The sequence below is a fragment of the Sus scrofa genome, chromosome 1, assembly GCF_054392235.1.
Source record: "Sus scrofa isolate SSC_HxYL_T2T_F1_AM1 chromosome 1, Sscrofa_HxYL_maternal_Yorkshire_Landrace_v2.0, whole genome shotgun sequence".
In the NCBI taxonomy this organism is placed as follows: Eukaryota; Metazoa; Chordata; class Mammalia; order Artiodactyla; family Suidae; genus Sus; species Sus scrofa.
Window position 1 is genome coordinate 139,658,132 of NC_139383.1, and position 17,813 is coordinate 139,675,944.

The 17,813-nt window shown below is 50.5% G+C and overlaps 1 protein-coding gene and 1 long non-coding RNA gene across 2 annotated transcripts; one reads left to right on the forward strand and one right to left on the reverse strand.

Annotated features, from left to right (window-relative positions):
• Positions 1-1,880: 1,880 nt before the first annotated feature.
• CHAC1 (ChaC glutathione specific gamma-glutamylcyclotransferase 1) lies at positions 1,881-4,686 on the reverse strand. The gene is made up of 3 exons (XM_021084905.2): positions 4,293-4,686; positions 3,840-3,875; positions 1,881-3,010 (listed from the first exon to the last, which is right to left on the reverse strand). Exons 1-3 carry the CDS (start codon positions 4,512-4,514, stop codon positions 2,609-2,611), a joined length of 660 nt encoding a protein of 219 aa, XP_020940564.2. The 5' UTR covers positions 4,515-4,686; the 3' UTR covers positions 1,881-2,608.
• Positions 4,687-4,870: 184 nt separating this feature from the next.
• LOC146406397 (uncharacterized) lies at positions 4,871-10,904 on the forward strand. The gene is made up of 3 exons (XR_014814467.1): positions 4,871-5,218; positions 9,269-9,398; positions 9,920-10,904. It is a non-coding gene; the product is annotated as an uncharacterized LOC146406397 (long non-coding RNA).
• The last annotated feature ends 6,909 nt before the right edge of the window (positions 10,905-17,813 follow it).

Sequence of the window (17,813 nt, forward strand, 5' to 3'; positions counted from 1 at the left end):
GCACCACAGCCACAGCAATGCCAGATCTGAGCCACATCTGAGAACTGCACCTGAGCTCACAGCAATGCTGGATACTTAACCCACTGAGTGATGCCAGGGATGGAACCCCCATCCTCATGGATGCTAGTCAGGTTTGTAACCACTGAGCCACAATGGAAATTCCCAGTGTTCCTTTTTAAACAGCCCCCCACACCCACCCCCTGCACAGACCCAGGAGGAAAGCCACCTCCACAGCATAGGCCAACTCACCAGAGCATCCAGTGGGATGAGGTCCTGCCACCTGTCTGGTCACCTGTTCCCTCCCCATGCCACACTGTCCCAGATGGTCTTACCTTGCTTCCCCCTCTTATTCCCTGCCTCTGTTCACCAAGAGACCCCTTCTCAGGCCCAGGGCTTGGCCCCGTAATTCTCTCCCCCAGAAAGTTTCTCTTCACCTCACCAGCCCCTCAGGCACAAGAGCCCTTTCTAAGCCGGTGCTCTATTCCCATCATGACACATTTCATGTCAAATGGTCACATTTGAAGTTCCTTGAAGAGGATTTCTTTCCTGCTATATCCCCAGTGCCTAGATGGGTGCCTGGCATATAGTAGCAGCTTAGTAAGTACTTGCTGAATGAATGGCTTGAAGAATGCAAGCCCATGTGTAGCCAGCAAGCAGCCCTCTACACTCCCATTCAGTATAGAGCAGGGCTCTACTGTGAACACCCAGACTGGCTGTCTGGCCCTGCCCTGGCACAGGAGGTGGCCTCCCAGGGCTCCCTGCCACCCACTGTCTCCCGTTGTTGTGTTGTTCTGAGCTCCCAGAAGAACCTGGCTGGATTCCACATTTTTCCCATCAATGGCCAAGACACAGACTGCCAACACATGTGCACACTCCCCAGGCACAACAGTTGCCCAACTTGTTCAGAGCTGACCCTGCTGGGGACACACAGACCAAACCAGGGCACCAGGCACAACAAGAGTGGCAGCAACACATACCACACAGCAGCTCAGAGGCTGAGTACTTTTCTGGAGGTCACTGGGTCAATGACGAAGAAGAGGCTGGGTTGGAGCCAGGCTCTTCTGCTGTTAATGCTTCCTCTGGGCCCCTCATCCATTCTGCAGATCCAGAAGTAGAGGATGAACCCAAGGGCCATTTACAGTTGAGGATTCAAGGGCCAGGCTGAGATCTTGGGGGCTGGGATTTGCCCCTGGGGACCAGGGTGAGGGAAGAGTAGTCAGGGGCATGTAGATGGTGAACAAGCAGCTGCCTGGGGGGCACCTTGTAATTCATCCCACCGTGGGCGAGAGTCGTAGCAGGTCAGCATAAGTGAGAAGGCACAACCCACACCAGAGGCCCAGGTGATAAGAATGAGCCCCTGGACCACCCTTTGACTTAAGGGCCACCAGGTCCTCCAGACCTGCACTTTCAGAATTGTCTCACAAGTTGTCATCACCTTACTCTTTAAGCTCCTTTAACCTACATGGTTCCTTTAGCAGGAGGCCAGAGGTCTAGCCTCACTGTCCACAAGAGGCAGCAGCTGACACTGCAACTGGAGGAAGACCTGGTCTGAACTCCAAGCCTGCCAGTCTCTTCAGGGCATCTGAGGGGGAGAAGCAGGGTACCAAATGGGTGGCAAGGACTGCTCACAGGGCAGCCAAGTGGAGCTGCCTGGCTGAATTCTGCATGCCTCAGGGGGCATCCTTTGTGTACACTAAGACGTGAATAGTGTCACAGGAGTGATATAATCTGGTAGTCCTGTGTCCTCAGCTGCCCCCTCTCTGGGAGAAGGGGATAGGGATGTATCAGGAGCCCTGTCCCTACTTATGAGCCTTTCAGGGCTTTACCATCTATTGGTCCCAACCCCGGATCTGAAGAAAGAACCACATTCCAGCAGAGCATAGATAATGAGATCAGTTTATGGATAAAGGTATGGGACAGACTGGGAAGGTTCCAGAGCCTTTAGCAATGAGCTTCCCAGGAATAGACTGACAGACAGGAGTGGTCCAGACAGAAAGAGGGACAGGGAAACAAAGCCAAATGGGTAAGAGGACCAGATACAGCCTCAGCAGCTGTGTCTGGGCTCCAAATCCAGCTCTGCCCTGGGCACCTGGAGGATGAGCAGGACTGGCAGGAGCCTCAGTTCTTGTAGGGCTGCCTCTCCTCACTCCCTCCCACACCCTCAACAGCAGACTGGGACCTTTGGCAAGTGGTATTTCTGGGGCTATGAAATGGTTGGTCTGGGCTGGGGGGCAGAGGTCAAGGCTCTTGGAGGCTCCCTGGGGAGGTAGAGGCCTGGGTAGTATGGGGTTAGCAGCAGCACTGGGGGGAATCTGGTCAGGCACCAGGTGCCTGGGATAGGGCACCGCTCAGCAGGGCCCCTGTGTCCAGGGCAGGCCCCCCACCCTGCCCACCACACCAACATGGTGCAATAAATAAAGTTTCAAGTAGTCAGTGTCAAGCAAGAGAGCTGGGGGCTGGGGCAGACAGGCAGGGGCTTAAGAGAGGCTCCCAGCCAACCACCAAGGTCTCTCAGAGGGCCCCAGCTGTGTCAAGTCTGTCTGTGTGCACTGGAGTGGGGACCTGGCCTCAGCATCCACGTAGGCACTCCCTGCAGGGGCTCAGCCCCTCAGACCAGTGCCAAAGCCTGCTCAGTGGGGCAGAAGCAGGGCAGCATGGTTCCTACAGCATCCACGATGGCTGCCAGGTGCTCGTCCTGTGCCTGGGGCCCACAGAGCTGCATGAAGTCCGCCAGGCGTAGCAAGTACTCAAGGTTGTGGCCAGAGAAGCCTCGGCAGGCCAGGATCTGTGTAGCGATGGCCTTCTCGGGCGCAGGGCCCAGGTAACCAGGGTTCTGCGGGGTGGCCACGTAGGCCAGTGCCTTGAGTGGTTGGTCAGGGCTATCTTGAGGGTAGAAGGTGACCTCCTTGGTGTCATAGCCACCGAGCACTGCCTCCCGCACATTCAGGTACTTCAGGGCCTCATTCACCTGCTCTCCACGCACCTGGTACACCACGCCCCAAGTGCAGCCCTAGGAGAAAACATGGGCACCGAGGTCAGTCACACAGCTCCTTCTCGGCCCACCCCCCAGGACTCTGCTCTGTTAAGGAAGGTTGACAGAGGGCTGATGAGCCCTCTAGTAGAAATTCATCAAGCCCCCATTCTCCCTTAATAGGGTTTTGATAAGTTGGTCTCAAGAACAGAAATCCTATTAGAGTAATGTCTGAGAACCATTGGCATCACCTGTAAGCTTGTTAGGAATGAGTTTCAGTCCACACTAAATGTTATTAAATTAAAATCTACTTTTTTTTTTTTCTTTTAGGGCCACGCCTGCGGCATATGGAGGTTCCCAGGCTAGGGGTCTAATTGGAGCTACAGTTGCCAGCCTATACTACAGCCACACCAGATCTGAGCAGAATCTGCGACCTGCACCACAGCTCACAGCAATACCAGATCCTTAACCCACTGAGCGAGGCCAGGGATCGAACACACAACTTCATGGTTCCTAGTTGGATTCGTTTCCACTGCACCACAACAGGAACTCCAAAAACCTACATTTTTAAAATTTTTATTTTTTTGTCACACCCACGGCATGTGGAAGTTCTTGGGCCAGGGATCCAACCCATGCCACAGCAGTGACCTGAGCCACTGCAGTAAAAATGCCAGCTCTTTAACACACTGTGCCACAGCCATAAAAGAACTCCTAAAATCTACATTTTTAACAAGATCCTCAGGTGATTCTTGTGAGAAGAGCTTACCAAGACCACCCTTCCCCTCAGCCAGAGGGACATCTAATCTAGGCTGCAGCCAAGGACCCACATCCCTCCATGCTGGGTTTCTCTCTTGACTCTGGCACTTACCTCACAATCTTCAAGGAGGGTTACCACACGACCAGGCTAAGGAGAGAAGAGAGGTTGGGGGGTGGGGGTGGGGGGGAAACAAGTTAGGAATGAGCTCTGCCATCAGTGGTTGAAGAAATCCTTATTAACCCTTCTGTCCCAGGCCTCAGAGAGCCAGTGCAGGAGAAATAGACATGGCAGTGGCTCAGATTTGCAATCAAAAATATTCATCAATACGGTGGTCGACAGGATCAGACTGGAGCCATTATACAGTGACCCACTAGGCACAAAAATTTAAGCCAGAACACCCGCCCCACGCCCCCCGCCCCCCCGTCCCCCCAACAGGTCACATTTCCCCCATCAGGATGGAGTCACCCTCTGCCCAAACGGGCCCGGACATTCCAGGGCATGGGTAAGGAGCCCACTATTCTGCCCCCAGCCTCTTCATTCACTCGGGCATGGTTGCATGCTCACCATCTTGTCACTGCCCCGATGGAAGGTGTCTCCCTGCCAGAAGCGGCGGCTGTAGCCGCGCACGAAGCCCACCCGGCTGTCGCTGTAGGCGAAGTCGGGCCTCCACACCAGGGAGCCGTACCCGAAAATCCACAACGCTTGGGGGTCGCTGTCGTCCTGGGGGTGCGGCGAGGGGGACGGTGAGGCTGGCGGGGTGTTCTGGGCTGCAGACTCTTGCTTCATGGTGCCGGGCACAGGGACGGGCCCGGGCGGCCTCCGGGGCTGGTCTCCGGCGGGGGCACGGAAGGACCGACGGACGCGCACACCTGGCCTGGCACCGCTTGGTCGCTCCAGCTGCGCGGCCCGGTCCGAGGCACCCTTTAAACCCTCCGGCCAGGAAGCCCCACCTACCTTTGCCAGCTGCCGCGGTTATTGGGGCGGGACAAATCTCTTCTGGCCAATCACCTTCGTACTTTGCTGCTCGGTTAACCGCGGAGCCCTCTGAGTGGGTAACTGCGCGGCCTGTCCCAGGCCCAGCTCTCCGGCTGATTGGTTCAGCTCCACCTCAGTAGCAAACCTTGAGGAGTGATGCAACGGCGGGGGAGGTTTCCCCAGCTCCCGCATGCAGCAAGGGTGCCTCGGATTGCGTCAGGCGGCGGGCAGTGGGCACGGACACGGGCACCGGTCGTCTCGACGGCAGCCCCTCCATGGCCTGGGTCCCTCGGGAACCATGGCGGTCGGGCCTCAGGCCTGTATCTCCCAAGCAGTCCTGCCGGTGCACCTGGCGGAGTCACTGCCACCTCCGGCTGCACGAACTCATTACCAAGGCCAGTGCAGGACACATCCAGAAGGAGCGCTCTGGGCGGCGTAAATGCCCGTCTCTGGGACTTGGCCTGGGAGCATGTACCCTGGAGAAGCTGTTGGAGGCACCTCCGCATTCCGCACAGGTGCCTCACGCCGTTGGCGCGCGTGAGCAAGTGGAGAAACTGAGTCACGGGGTTGGCAAGGGGTTTTGCAGAGGCTGCGAGAGACTGAGTCAGACCCGGCGTCCCAAGCTTATGGGCCTCACGTGAGGGCTACGCCCCGGGCTAGGAATGGGACGCCGTTGAGCCCAAATAGTCTCAAGGGAAAGCGGGTCAGAGCGCTTGGAAGTGCCGTCTTCATTTTGAAGGTAGTGACCGGACCTGCAGAGAAAAGCCATAAAGACAGGAAAGCTGGGCCAGTTATGCCTCAAGGCGATGGGTTTAGTTCTGACCCGACAGCAAGGAGGGTCAAATTGAGGCACCCAGAGGACTGTAGGGGCCCTTTGCCCTTGGCTACTGGCTTCCCGACCCACAGAAGGTCCACAGGCCACCTGAGGTTAACTTTCTAAGCAGCGGCCAGGGGCTGTCTGACTGGAAAAGGGAAGCAGAGGCGGTAGAACTGGCTCCGAGGGACTCCTGATAGGAACAGGGTGAGGCCCCTGGCAGGGAAAATGACAGTATTGCTTCTCATACGGTTCTAATTAGATATTTAAACTAAAAATTATCTGCACACTGAACCATTCCAAAGGTGCCTAAGATATATTTTCCAGTAGGAATGTTGGACTATGGAGTGTATAGTATGAAGCTAGATCTTTAAAAACAAAACAAGTAACACATTAATATTAGTAAAAGATGGGAGTTATCTTGTGGCACAACAGTTTAAGTATCTGGTGTTGCTTCTTCTGTGGCTTGGATTGCTGCTGTGAAGTGGGTTTGATTCCTATCCTGCAAACTTCCACATGCCACAGGCACAGCCAAAAAAAAAAATTAGTTAAAGAAATAATGTACCTAAACTGTTAGCAGAGCCTGTCACCAGACTAAGACTTTCCATGTTAAAAGTAAATATTTGTGGAAAAATTTGGGTAAAAAACCCAAAAACGAGGAGCATGAATAATTTTTCCAGTTGGAAAAAATACAGGCAAATGGTCATTTCTGGTTATTTTTCTCTTTCTCTCCATTCCCCATGTTCAGTCTCCCCTCTTCTCTTCTCCTCTCTATCCTGTCCCCTTTAGTCCATTTGAGCACCTCCTTTGCTGCTAGCTGCTTAGGAAAATATTCCCCCCTCCATCTACCACCTTGTGAGTAGTGGGGTGGAAAGTGGGAAACTGGTACTAACACATTGCTGGGAGTATCTGTATTGACAAAATAGCCCTTTGAAAAAGCAACTTGGTGATACAAATCGAGAATCATAAAATGTCCCTGCCCTTTGACCTAATACTTCCACTCCAGGAAATTATTCAAAATATGGGAAAAGCCAAATTCCTCAAGATTTTTCAGTGCATTGTTATTTACTATACTGCCGCATCCAGTGCTGCAAGGCAACGGGGAATCCTGGAAGAGGGATGTGCAGGTGCCTAGGTTTTAGCCCTCATGATTTTTATTAAGAAAGGTGATGCGATTATTAGTGGGATTAAGGAAGGTGACAAGATTAGTGGGCAGGAACAGGCATAGGCAATAACAAGGTTATCTTCTTAGTGATATCAAAGGGGGTATCCTTAGGACATAGTGCAGCTGCTTATAGAATAACATGGTTAATACATAAGTCCTTTATCTTGTCTTTGAAGGAGACTCTGTACTTTAGAACTCTAATCCATAGATATTCGCCTTCTGCAGAGTTCAGCTATTCTGTGGTCTCCAACACTATACCAAAAACAAAAGAAGAAAAGCTACTTAAATATCCAAAAATAGCTAAATGTTTAAGTAATTATGGTTGATCCACATACTGCAGATATACACACACAACTTAATATCCAGCAATAGATGAATTGTTACATAAATTTAATATAGACATAAAATTAAATCTGTATACAGTCATTAGAATCTATGATGAATATATAATTAAGTGAAAAACAGATTTTAAAATAACCTAATATAATGATTTAAACTTAAAAAGATGGCATGTGTTATTTGCATAGAAAAAAATCTAGAAGAACACATAAAAATGCTCAATGATTATCTCTGAATAGTAGGACTTTCTCTTTTTTTTTTTTTTGGCCACACCTGCAGCAAGTAGAAATTCCCAGGCCAGGTATCCATCCCCAGCCACAGCAGCAACATAAGTGGCTGCAGTGACAATGCTGGATCCTTAACCTTCTGGACACAGGAGAACCCTGCACTTTCTTTTTTGTACCAATTCAGATTGTCTAGAAGTTTTTAAAGAGAATATAAACCTCCTATATTTAGGGGAAAATTTTTTTAAATAAAAATCCGTTAGGAAGATAATGTAATAAAAATGCTTATGATTGCATAGTAAGGCAAAAAAAAAAGAAAAGCAAAAGAGCAACTGTCACATGCACTATGATTCAAACTATTAAAGCAGGAGTTCCCACTACGGCACAGCAGGTTAAGTACCTGGTGTTGTCTTTGTGGTGGCAAGGGTTCCATCCCCAGCCTGGCACAGTGGGTTAAGGATCAGCATTGCCACCACTGTGGTGTAGGTCACAGATGTGGCTCAGACCCTGAGTTGCTGTGGCTGTAGTGTAGGCCGGCAGTGCAGCTCCAATTCAACTTCTAGCCCAGGAACTTCCATATGCCGAAAGTGCAGCCCTAAACAAACAAACAAAACAAACAAACAAAAAAGCTCCAGGTTTTAATAACTCCTTTGGTGAGGTCATCAGTAACCAGCTCTTGCTCCAGGCAGAGTTAGGCTCTCCCTCCTCTGCTCCCAGATCCCTTACCTCACTTCTGTCCTTTCCACCTCATACTTAGAACAGAAACATTTGAGTGCTTATATGAACTAGGCAGTCTGCCAAGCACTTTTACATCAATTCTAATTACAAACTTCTCTGCTGCTTTGTTAGATAAATATTATTTCACAGATGAGCAGACTGGAACACAGGAAAGTCAGGTAACCCGCCGCGGTGACGCAACAGCAAGTCTCAGAGCCTGGGGCCCAAGGCATACAGTCCAGCCCCAGAGTCTCCTTGCTGGTGGGCATTTGACATCCTGCCTCCCATAAACTTGAGAGTTCCCTAAGAGCAGACTTCATCTTTGAGGGCCCAAGGGAACCAACACAGTGCTAGTTCATTGGAGGTTCTCTGCAAAGGTAAGTAGAAGAAGAGAAGCTCTTGGAAAAGGCCAGGGCACTTGGGTTCCACAGAGGAGGAATCCTGCCAGACAGATTCAACCTTGACCCTCTCAAAATAGGAATCCCCACAAAAGTTGGCCCAGGGGTCTTGGCCATCTTCCCAGGAACTTGCCTCCCCTGTTCCCATTCCTTTCTTATCCTTGCCAACATCTGTCTCCTTCCCTCCCAGGGGGACATTCCCAGGCAGTAAACCACCCACATCAGCCAGTTCCTCTCCAACATCTGCAGCAACCAACCCATCTTTCCTCCTAAAATCCCCACAGGGAGGGGCTGCAGACGTCATGCCCACAGAGGTACTAGCTCGTGAGAGGTGATGAGTATTGCCTCCACCTTCAGAGTCACACATGATTTGCAGGTGATGCATATACAGTAGCTTCCTTTGGTGAGCTTTTCCCAAAGTAATCCTTCCTTATTGTTCTTTCAGGAGGTCACGTCTCATTTCCTTATGATCTGTTCTTTCTCACTTCTCGTTCCAGTCCCTGCAATCAACGCCTGGTGTTGGTGGGCACCATTCTCTGAAACAACGATGTGAGGGCATGTTCTAACTTCATTGATTTCCATGTATCTTCCCACCTTCCCAGAACCATTAGAAGCCAGGGGATCGTGTGAATTTATTATGCTAAATGATGAAGTTGCTTTATGAAGCTGCTGATTCCAGAGGGATGGAAAACCTTCCCAGATATGGGCTCTAAGCTCGGCTTGTCCAAAGTTGAGCCTAGTTCCACCATTTACCATCAGGGTGACCCTGTCTCTAGTCCTCAGTTTTCTAAACTGTGAAATTGGGAATAATAGTACCTACCTTGTAGGTTCTGATGAGGATTGAAAGAAATAACACCTGGCATGTGTAAGCACTCAGTAGACATTGCTCCTTATTGTTTTTATGCCAGAGTTTTCACTTTCTGCAAGATGCATGTAGATCACTGGTGCAGCTCAGATCCAGCTTTGCTGTGGCTGTGGTGTAGACTGGCAGCTGTACCTCCAATTCAACACCTAGCCTGGGAGTTCCATATGCCACAGGTGAGGCCATAAAAATAAATAAGTAAATAAATAAATAGACACAATATTGTGTTAATTTTGGATGTACATCAGTGATTCAGTTATATATACATGTATATATTTATCTATTTCATATTACTTGACATTATAGGTGATTATAAGATATTGACTATAATTCCTTGTGCTATACAGTAAATCCTTGTTGCTTATGTATTTTTTTTTTTTTCTGTTTATGGCCTACCCATGGCATGTGGAAGTTCCCAAGCCAAGGATCGAACCTGTACCTCCACAGCAACCTGAGCTACTGCAGTCCTATTCTTAACCCACTGCACTGCAGTTAATTCCTCTGCCCATTTTTTGATTGAGTTGTTTGTTTTATTGATACTGTGTTATATTAGCTGTTTGTATATTTTGGGTGTTACCCCTTTGTTGGTTGCTTTGTTTACAAATATTTTCTCCCATGCCATACATACGTTGTCTTTTCATTTTGTTGATGATTTCCTTTGCTATGCAAAATCTTTTATTTTTTGTCATGCCCACAGCTTGTGGAATTTCCTGGGCCAGCGATTGAACTTACACTACAGCAGTGACCCAGGACACTGAAGTGACAATGCTGGATCCTACCCTGCTCCGCCATAAGGGAACTCCTGCAAAAAGCTTTTAAGTTTGATTCGGTCACATTTGTTTATTTTTGCTTTTATTTCTATTGCCTTGGGAGACTAACCTAAGAAAATATTGGTAAAATTTATGTCCAAGAATGTTTTTGCCTATGTTCTCTCCTAGGAGTTTTATGATGTCAGCTAATATTTACATCTCTAAGCCATTCTGAGTTTATTTTTGTGTCTGATGGGAGGGCATGTTCTAACTTCATTGATTTCCATGCATCTTCCTGCCTTCCCAGAACCACTTGCTGAAGAGACCATCTTTTTCCCATTGTATATTCTTACCTCCTTTGTCGAAGATTAATTGACCATAAGTGATAGGTTTATTTCTGGGCTCTTTATTCTGTTCCATTGGTCTAAATGTCTGTTTTTGGTGCCAGTAACCATGCTGTTTTGATTACTATAGTTTTGTAGTATTGTCTGAGGCCTGGGAGGGTTAGGCCTCCAGCTTTGTTCTTTTTCCTTAGGATCGCTTTGCCAATCCTGGGTCTTTTGTGGTTCCATATAAATTTTAGAATTATTTTGTTCTAGTTCTGTGAAACATGTTTTGGGTGTTTTGATAGGGGTCACATTACATCTGTAGTTTGCTTTGGGTATTGTAGCTATTTTAACAATATTAAGTCTTCCAATCCTAGAGCATAGGATATCTTTCCATTTCTTTGAATTATCTTCAATTACCTCTCTCTATCAATGTTTGGCATATAGGTCTTTCACCTCCTTGGTTAAGTATATTCCTAGGTTTTGTTTTGTTTTGTTTTCTTTAGATGCCATTTTAAATGGAATTTTTTTTGAAACTTTCTCTTTCTGATATTTTGTTGTTATTGTAAAGAAACCCAAGCACACTATTTAAAAAAATTTTTTTTAATTTTTTTGTCTTTTTGTCTTTTTTGGGCCACACCTTCGGCATATGGAGGTTCCCAGGCTACAGTCTGTAGCTGCCAGACTACACCAGAGCCACAGCAATGCCAGATCCGAGCCATGTCTGGGATCTACACCACAGCTCAGGGCAACACCAGATCCTTAACGCACTGAGCGAAGCCAGGGATAAAACCTGTAACCTCATGGTTCCCAGTTGGATTCGTTTCTGCTACACCACGACAGGAACTCCCAAGCACACAATTAATAGAGTAGTTGCAGAGTTCCCTTTGTGGCTCAGTGGGTTAGGAACCCAACGTAATGTCTGTGAGGATGCAGGTTCAATCCCTGGCCTTGCTGAGGGGTTAAAGATCCTGTGTTGCTGCAAGCTGCAGCATAAGTCACAGATGTGGCTGTTGCTGTGGCTATGATGTAGCCGGCAGCTACAGCTCCAATTCAGCCCCTAGCCTTGGAACTTCCATATACTGCACATGCAGCCCTAAAAAGAAAAAAATATATATATAGAATAGTTGCTTGAGCAAAGAGAGAGATTTTCTTTGTATGTTGGCAGAGGGGCACTTTAATTAATTAGTTAGTTAGTTAGTCCACAGTCTATGAAGGGCTATGCCTCCTGCAAACCTCTGAGAGAGAAATATGTCCTCAGGTCCTTGGCCCACTTGCAAAAGGGACATAAGTCCTACTAACTCTCTGGCAAAGCCTGGGAAGGAGTATTTGAATCCCTTGATACAGTCCACCTCAGAAGAGAGAGAGAAGAGGAGAAGACAGCTGCTCTGATGGTTAGACCAACCAAATCTAGGGCCAAGGGGGAAGGCTGCTTAGTCCCCTATCCACAAAAGCAGGGACTTGAAAGATTCCTTGTGTCCTGGCAGAGGAGTGCATGGGATAGTGGGAAAACCAGGCTCCCTGCCCATCTCTAGTTGCCAAGGAGGGAGAAAGACACAGCTGAAAGGGCACCCTGCAGTGGCCAGTGTTCCAGTTATTCAGGTCTTGGGCCTAGTCCACCTGGAAGGGCAGGGTCCAGGGCTCCAACAGAGGATTGAGAGGTGGGATCTCCCTCTCAATTCCAAGGAGAGATCAAAATGTAGTTTGGGAGGCAGGAAGTGGCCGGCTCAGAGCTGAGGTAAATTGCACTGGGGAGCAGTGGGAGTAACAGGGCTGGGCTGCACAGAGGGTAGACCCACGGGGTCAGAGTCAAATGTCAGCCCCCATAGAAACACTGGAGTGTGGTAGGACATGGCTTTAGAGAAAAACCCTAGGAGTTCCTGTTATGGCTCAGCAGATAAAGACCTGATATTGTCTCTGTGAGGATGTAGGTTTGATCTCTGGCCTTGCTCAGTGGGTTAAGGATCCCCTGTTGCCAAAAGCTGCTGCAGAGATCGCAGATGTGATTCGGATCCATTGTTGCTGTGGCTGTGGTGTAGGCTGGCAGCTGCAGCTCTGATTTGACCCCTAGCCCAGGAACTTCCATATGCTGCAAGTGTGGCAGAAAGAAAGAAAGAGAGAGGGAGGAAGGAGGGAAAGGGGAAAAAAAAAAAGAGAAAACTCTAGAAAAACAGCCCATGTGGAGAAATATGGCTGCTCAAAAGGGGCCTGACTCTGGGACAGACTCTGAAATCTAAGGAAGTAAAGCCCCTTGGAGTTCTCTTGTGGTGCAGCGGGTTAAAGACCTGGCATTGTCAGTGGCTAGGGTCACTGCTGTGGCTTGGGTTCAGCCCCTGGCCTGGGAACTTCTGCATGCCACAGGTGCGGCCAAAAAAAGGGAAGTAACGCCCCTTAAATAACAGCAGCTGGGACACCATCCCCAGGGGCCTACTGCCTACTGCAAATGTGCAGGACATCCCAGAACTTTTTAGATCTCTTTTGTATGTTTTCTAACCAGAGAGTTAGAAGAGGAAGCACCGAGTGAAGGAGTCACTGATGGAGGTGAAACTGAACAGTCCTGGCCTAGTAGAATGGGCCTGGCCCAGATATCTGCCATTGTATAAAAGGGACAACAATCATCGTAAGGGCCAAGGCATGGACCTGTCTGCTAACCCCGAGGGCCTGCTTTGCCTCCAACCTGAGTCAGGAGGTGAGATCACTGGAGATAGGCTGGCCATGCCTGGCAAGGCTTTGGCTTTGCCCTGCAGGGGGTGCCATGACACAGGACAGACTTGGGCCCAGAGCTGACCTGTTGCTAAATCCATACTCCTGAGATGCTAATTATCCTGTACCTGGCCATAGCTTCCACTAACTTTGTGTGGATCCTGCACCATGGCCTGAGAGGATCTTTGGGGATGAAGGGTACATCCTGAGCCCACTCTTGGCCAGAGTGCTAACAGGAGCAGGGGCAAAAGCCACTTAAGGCAGATCTCCAAGGGGTCAGGGGCTCTTGAGGACTTCCTACAGGCCAGGTCTCCTTTCTGCTACTCCACAGGTCAGAGGAGGTTAACTTAGACTAGCGGTGTTCCTTAAATGCAGGGACACAAAGAGAAGAAGTAGTGGAGGCAACCTGGCATCTCAGCTGCCTCCTTGGTGCTAGGGCTACTGCTGGGACTATCCAATCAGACTCCAGTCTCCTTTAGCCCAGCTCCATCCTGTGGGCTGAGATTGTAGAAGCTCTTGAAAGTGGTTTGCTCGTATCAGTCTGGGGATTAACCACCCTGTAGGGGAGACCTGTTACTCACAAATATTTTCTTTTTTTTTTTTTTTTTGTCTTTTTTTGCTATTTCTTGGGCCGCTCCTGCGGCATATGGAGATTCCCAGGCTAGGGGTCTAATCGGAGCTGCAGCCACCGGCCTACACCAGAGCCACAGCAACGCGGGATCCGAGCCGCGTCTGCGACCTACACCACAGCTCATGGCAACGCAGGATCATTAACCCACTGAGCAAGGGCAGGGACCGAACCCGCAACCTTATGGTTCCTAGTCGGATTCGTTAACCACTGCACCACGACGGGAACTCCACAAATATTTTCATTTAGGAATTCCCATCGTGGCTCCGTGGTTAACGCACCCAACTAGTCAATCATGAGGTTGTGGGTTTGATCCCTGGCCTTTCTCATTGGGTAAGGATCCGGCGTTGCCATGAGCTGTGGTGTAGGTTACAGATGCGGCTCGGATCTGGCGTTGCTGTGGCTCTGGCTTAGGCCGGCGGCTACAGCTCCAATTGGACCCCTAGCCTGGGAACTTCCATATGCCGCAGGTGCGGCCCTCAAAAATACAAAAAAAAAGACAAAAAAAAAATTTCATTTACTAACTCTTTTCAACCTCTTAGTAATGTCCAAGAGGTATTATAATCTTCTGAGAACTTAAAGATAATTAACTAGATGATTAGCTTCCTTGGGCAGAGACTGTGTGTGTGTGTATTTATACATGTGTGTGTATATTTATATTTAGATGTATATTTATATATGTATGTGTGTGTGCCTCTTTTTTTGGCTGTGCCCATGGCATGTGGAAGTTCCCAGGCCAGGGATCGAAGTGTGCTACAGCAGTGACCCAAGCTGCTGCAATGGCAATGCCAGATCCTTAATCCGTTAAGCCACCAGGGAACTCCTTTTTTTTAAATTCTCAACTCTTCTTCCTTCCTCCCTTCCTTTCTCTCTCTTTTTTTTTTTTTTTTGTCTTTTTGTCTTTTCTAGGGCCCCACCTTCGGCCTATGGAGGTTCCCAGGCTAAGGGTCTAATCGGAGCTGTAGCTGCCAGCCTACACCATCACAGCCACAGCAACGCCAGATCCAAGCTGCGTCTGCAACCGACACCACAGCTCACAGAAACACTGGATCCTTAACCCACTGAGCCAGGCCAGGGATTGAATCCAAAACTTCATGGTTCCTAGTCGGATTCGTTAACCACTGCACCATGACAGGAACTCCTCTTTATTTTTGGCAGCATTCCTGGCATGTGGGTCAGGCCTGGATCCGACAGGACACAGCAGTGACAATGTAGAATCCTTAACTGCTAGGCCACCAGGTAACTCCTGAGACCATATTTTATCACCAATGCCTGGCATATAAAAAGTACTCAATCAGTGTGGAAGGAATAAAGAAATGGATGGACTTGTTGCAGGTCACCTGGCAATGAGGTGGTGCTGGAAGACAGCTTCAGCCTCCCAACTCAAACTCGGTGCCCTATTCCTTTGCATTCAGGATGCGGGCAGGGATGACCCTGAGGACAGCAGGGTGGGTAGAGAGCTGTCTGAATTCACTTGATTGGGGCTGGCTGCAAGGACAGCTCAGGGTAAGTAATGAACCACTTCCTTGGACATCCTGAACCGTATTTAGGGGAAAGTATCACGCGTAGCTTTCTCCAGTTTAGTCTTTCTGCTTAGGGGCCCAGGGCCTGGAAGGAGCTCTGCGCAGCAAAGAGGACCACTAAAGTCGCGTCCGGCTGCCCCCTCCTCCGGCTTGTCTCAGTGGCCTCCAGGGCCGAGAAAGGTTGACCTCAGAGCCTGGGCCGGCGACTGCGGGCCCTGGCTGCGCGCAGCCCCGCGACTGCACAGCGCCCCCTGGTGCCGGACAAGCGGGGCCCGAGCGGTCCCGCCCTCTGGCCCGCCTGCGATGCCGACTACGCGCGGCCGCGGCCCGCCGCGGGCTCCCAGGCAAGGGCGGGATTCCGGGCTGCAGAAGGCGGAGCCGAGCGGGCGGAGAGTCTCCGAGAAACTCGCGGCCTTCGGCGGCTTCCCGGCCCGGGAAGTGAGCCGGGGTCGGGAGGCCGCAAACAGGAAGTCGGGCTGTAACAAAGAGCGCGGGGAGGGGGGGATGGGGCGCCGGGGGCGCCCGGGGCGGCGGCAGGTGGAGGGCTGACCCGAGCCAGTGCGCCGCACCTGCGTCTTCCGCCGCTCGGTGCTCCAGGCCCTCCGGGATCCGGCAGCGCCGTGCGCCCTGGGTGCGAGGGAGGGCGCGGCCGGCCAGGGCCTCCCAGGCGCATCCTCTCCCCGGGAAGAGACACTCACAGTTCCCTGCGTGAATCACTTCCATCCCTTCCCGGAATGCAGCGGGCCACGTGGGACACAGGGCTGGCTCACCATCTGGCAGACCCACAGGGAGAGGTGGGGAGAACCCTGTGGGTCCCCGCGAGAGGTGAAGCGTTCATACTACTTGAGTTTGGTCGCCTTATCTAGTCCTGGGCGGCGGTGGCGGGGAGGTGGGGGGAAGTAGGAACCACTGTCCTTGTTTACTACTCCCTAACCAGTCTGGCTGTGGCCCTGAGGCAGGAGAGGGAACCCTAGCTGAGCAAATGCATAAAGGCATTCCCCTCTTCACAGCCTTTCCCTGCCTCACCTCCCTACAGGGATACCAGCCAGTTGGCCCTGGAAAAGCAGCTGTCCTCAGAGCTGCAGGTCACCCTGGGGTCATACTTATCCTTTACAGAGGGGGCACTGCCTGCAGGACAAGGAACTGCTATGTTCTGAATTCTCTTGTGAAATACCCATGCAGATTAAACATGGGTATTTGCTAAGCCATGGACAGTACTTCACAGTGAGTCTATAGTTATCATCTGGCCATGTTTCTGCCAAGCTTGGGACCTCTCCTGTACTCCTCAACACTCCGTCAGTCTTAGGAACCTTACCCAAGAGAAGGGGCTGGACCCTCAGGGAGTAACCTCCTGGAAGTTTTGGGAAGAGAAGGGCTTCCACTGTGGCCTGTTCACACCCCCAAGTGCCTGGCTCAGCTTCTGCCATGTCTAGAAGTGGAGTCTGGCAAGCGCTACAGGTTGAAGCTGAGCCGAGCAAGTCCATGAAAGGATCCTCTCTTTACCCAGAAAGCTGGTGCTGTGGACTCTCCCAACTCCCTGCCTAGGGTACCAGAGCCAGTGAGTGGTTTAATCAACCAGCTATCCTCCAGGGCTCTTCTCTGAGTTGCTGGCAGCCCATGCAGCTCAGCACAGCCTGGTGGTGTGGACGTGCAGGCGTGCGGGTGTCCTACCTGTCCCCCACATGGGAGCCTCGTCATCTCGCCTTCGTGTCCCAGCCCAGTTTCCCCCACCCCCCAGGGCCCGGGAGCTGCTTTCCTGTTTCATTTTGGGCAGGAAGAGTGAGGTCGTGTTGTTCTTCCCCCTGCTGCCGGCTAAGGCTGTGGGAACGGTTCCCTGAATGCTTTCCTGTTTGATACCCTGTGTATGCAGTGAGGGGAACAGGGAGCAAGGGGCGAGGCACGGAGCGTGTGCGCTTGGTGAGTGCGGATGAGCCTAAATCTCTTGCTCCCTTTCTCTCTGGCATAAGCACCCAGATTCGGGGTAGACATGCTGTGTGTCAGGGAGAAGGAGGAAGAGGGAGGGCAGGCAGTGCTGCCTGTATTTGGACTCCACTGGGAGCATGTGCTGTGTCTATTTTGCTTACTGTTGACCGGCTGAGAGGTGGGAGCATCTGCTCAGCTTTTTAATCAATGGCTCATATTTTCATCACTTGCTCTCCGTAGGTATGTTTGTGGCTGAGGGGAGAAGATTGTGGCACCTTAGGGACCATCTTGTGCTTTAGAGGGAACTGGCCATGAGGTAGAGATTGGAAACTCCCTCAATAATGCCTCAGCCAGAGAAACCTGGACTCAGGGAAGGGTTCCTCTTCTTCTTCCTCCTCCCTTCCCTCCAGTCTTCAATCAACTCTAGCAGCTCTGGGCAGACCAGGTGCCCATACCCAGCTCTGTGGCCCAGCTGCAAGGAGAACAGACCCAAGGCAAATCCCTCCACAGTTAACACCAGTGCCCTTCCAGGTGCCAGTCCATCTAAAATCCTGCAACAGTCTAAAGGTCATCATGGTTCAGAGACCCCGTTCTCTGACAAGAGAATCCTTTTGAAAGGAGGAAAAACAGGCAGGATTGTCTCCTTCCCCAAATTCCTGTATCCCCCAGGCTAACTTGGGTGTCCACAAGCTTTTTCAGATTTGAAGAGAGAAAAGGGGGACAGATTCAGGTCAGGGGG

Bases quoted from the DNA above. Each gene is read 5' to 3' on its own strand.
- CHAC1 (XM_021084905.2), bottom strand. From the start codon at position 4,514: ATGAAGCAAGAGTCTGCAGCCCAGAACACCCCGCCAGCCTCACCGTCC. The intron at 3,876-4,292 runs GTGAGCATGCAA...TTCTCTCCTTAG, and splicing joins ATCGGGGCAGTGACAAGATG to CCTGGTCGTGTGGTAACCCT. The intron at 3,011-3,839 runs GTAAGTGCCAGA...GTTTTCTCCTAG, and splicing joins CCCTCCTTGAAGATTGTGAG to GGCTGCACTTGGGGCGTGGT.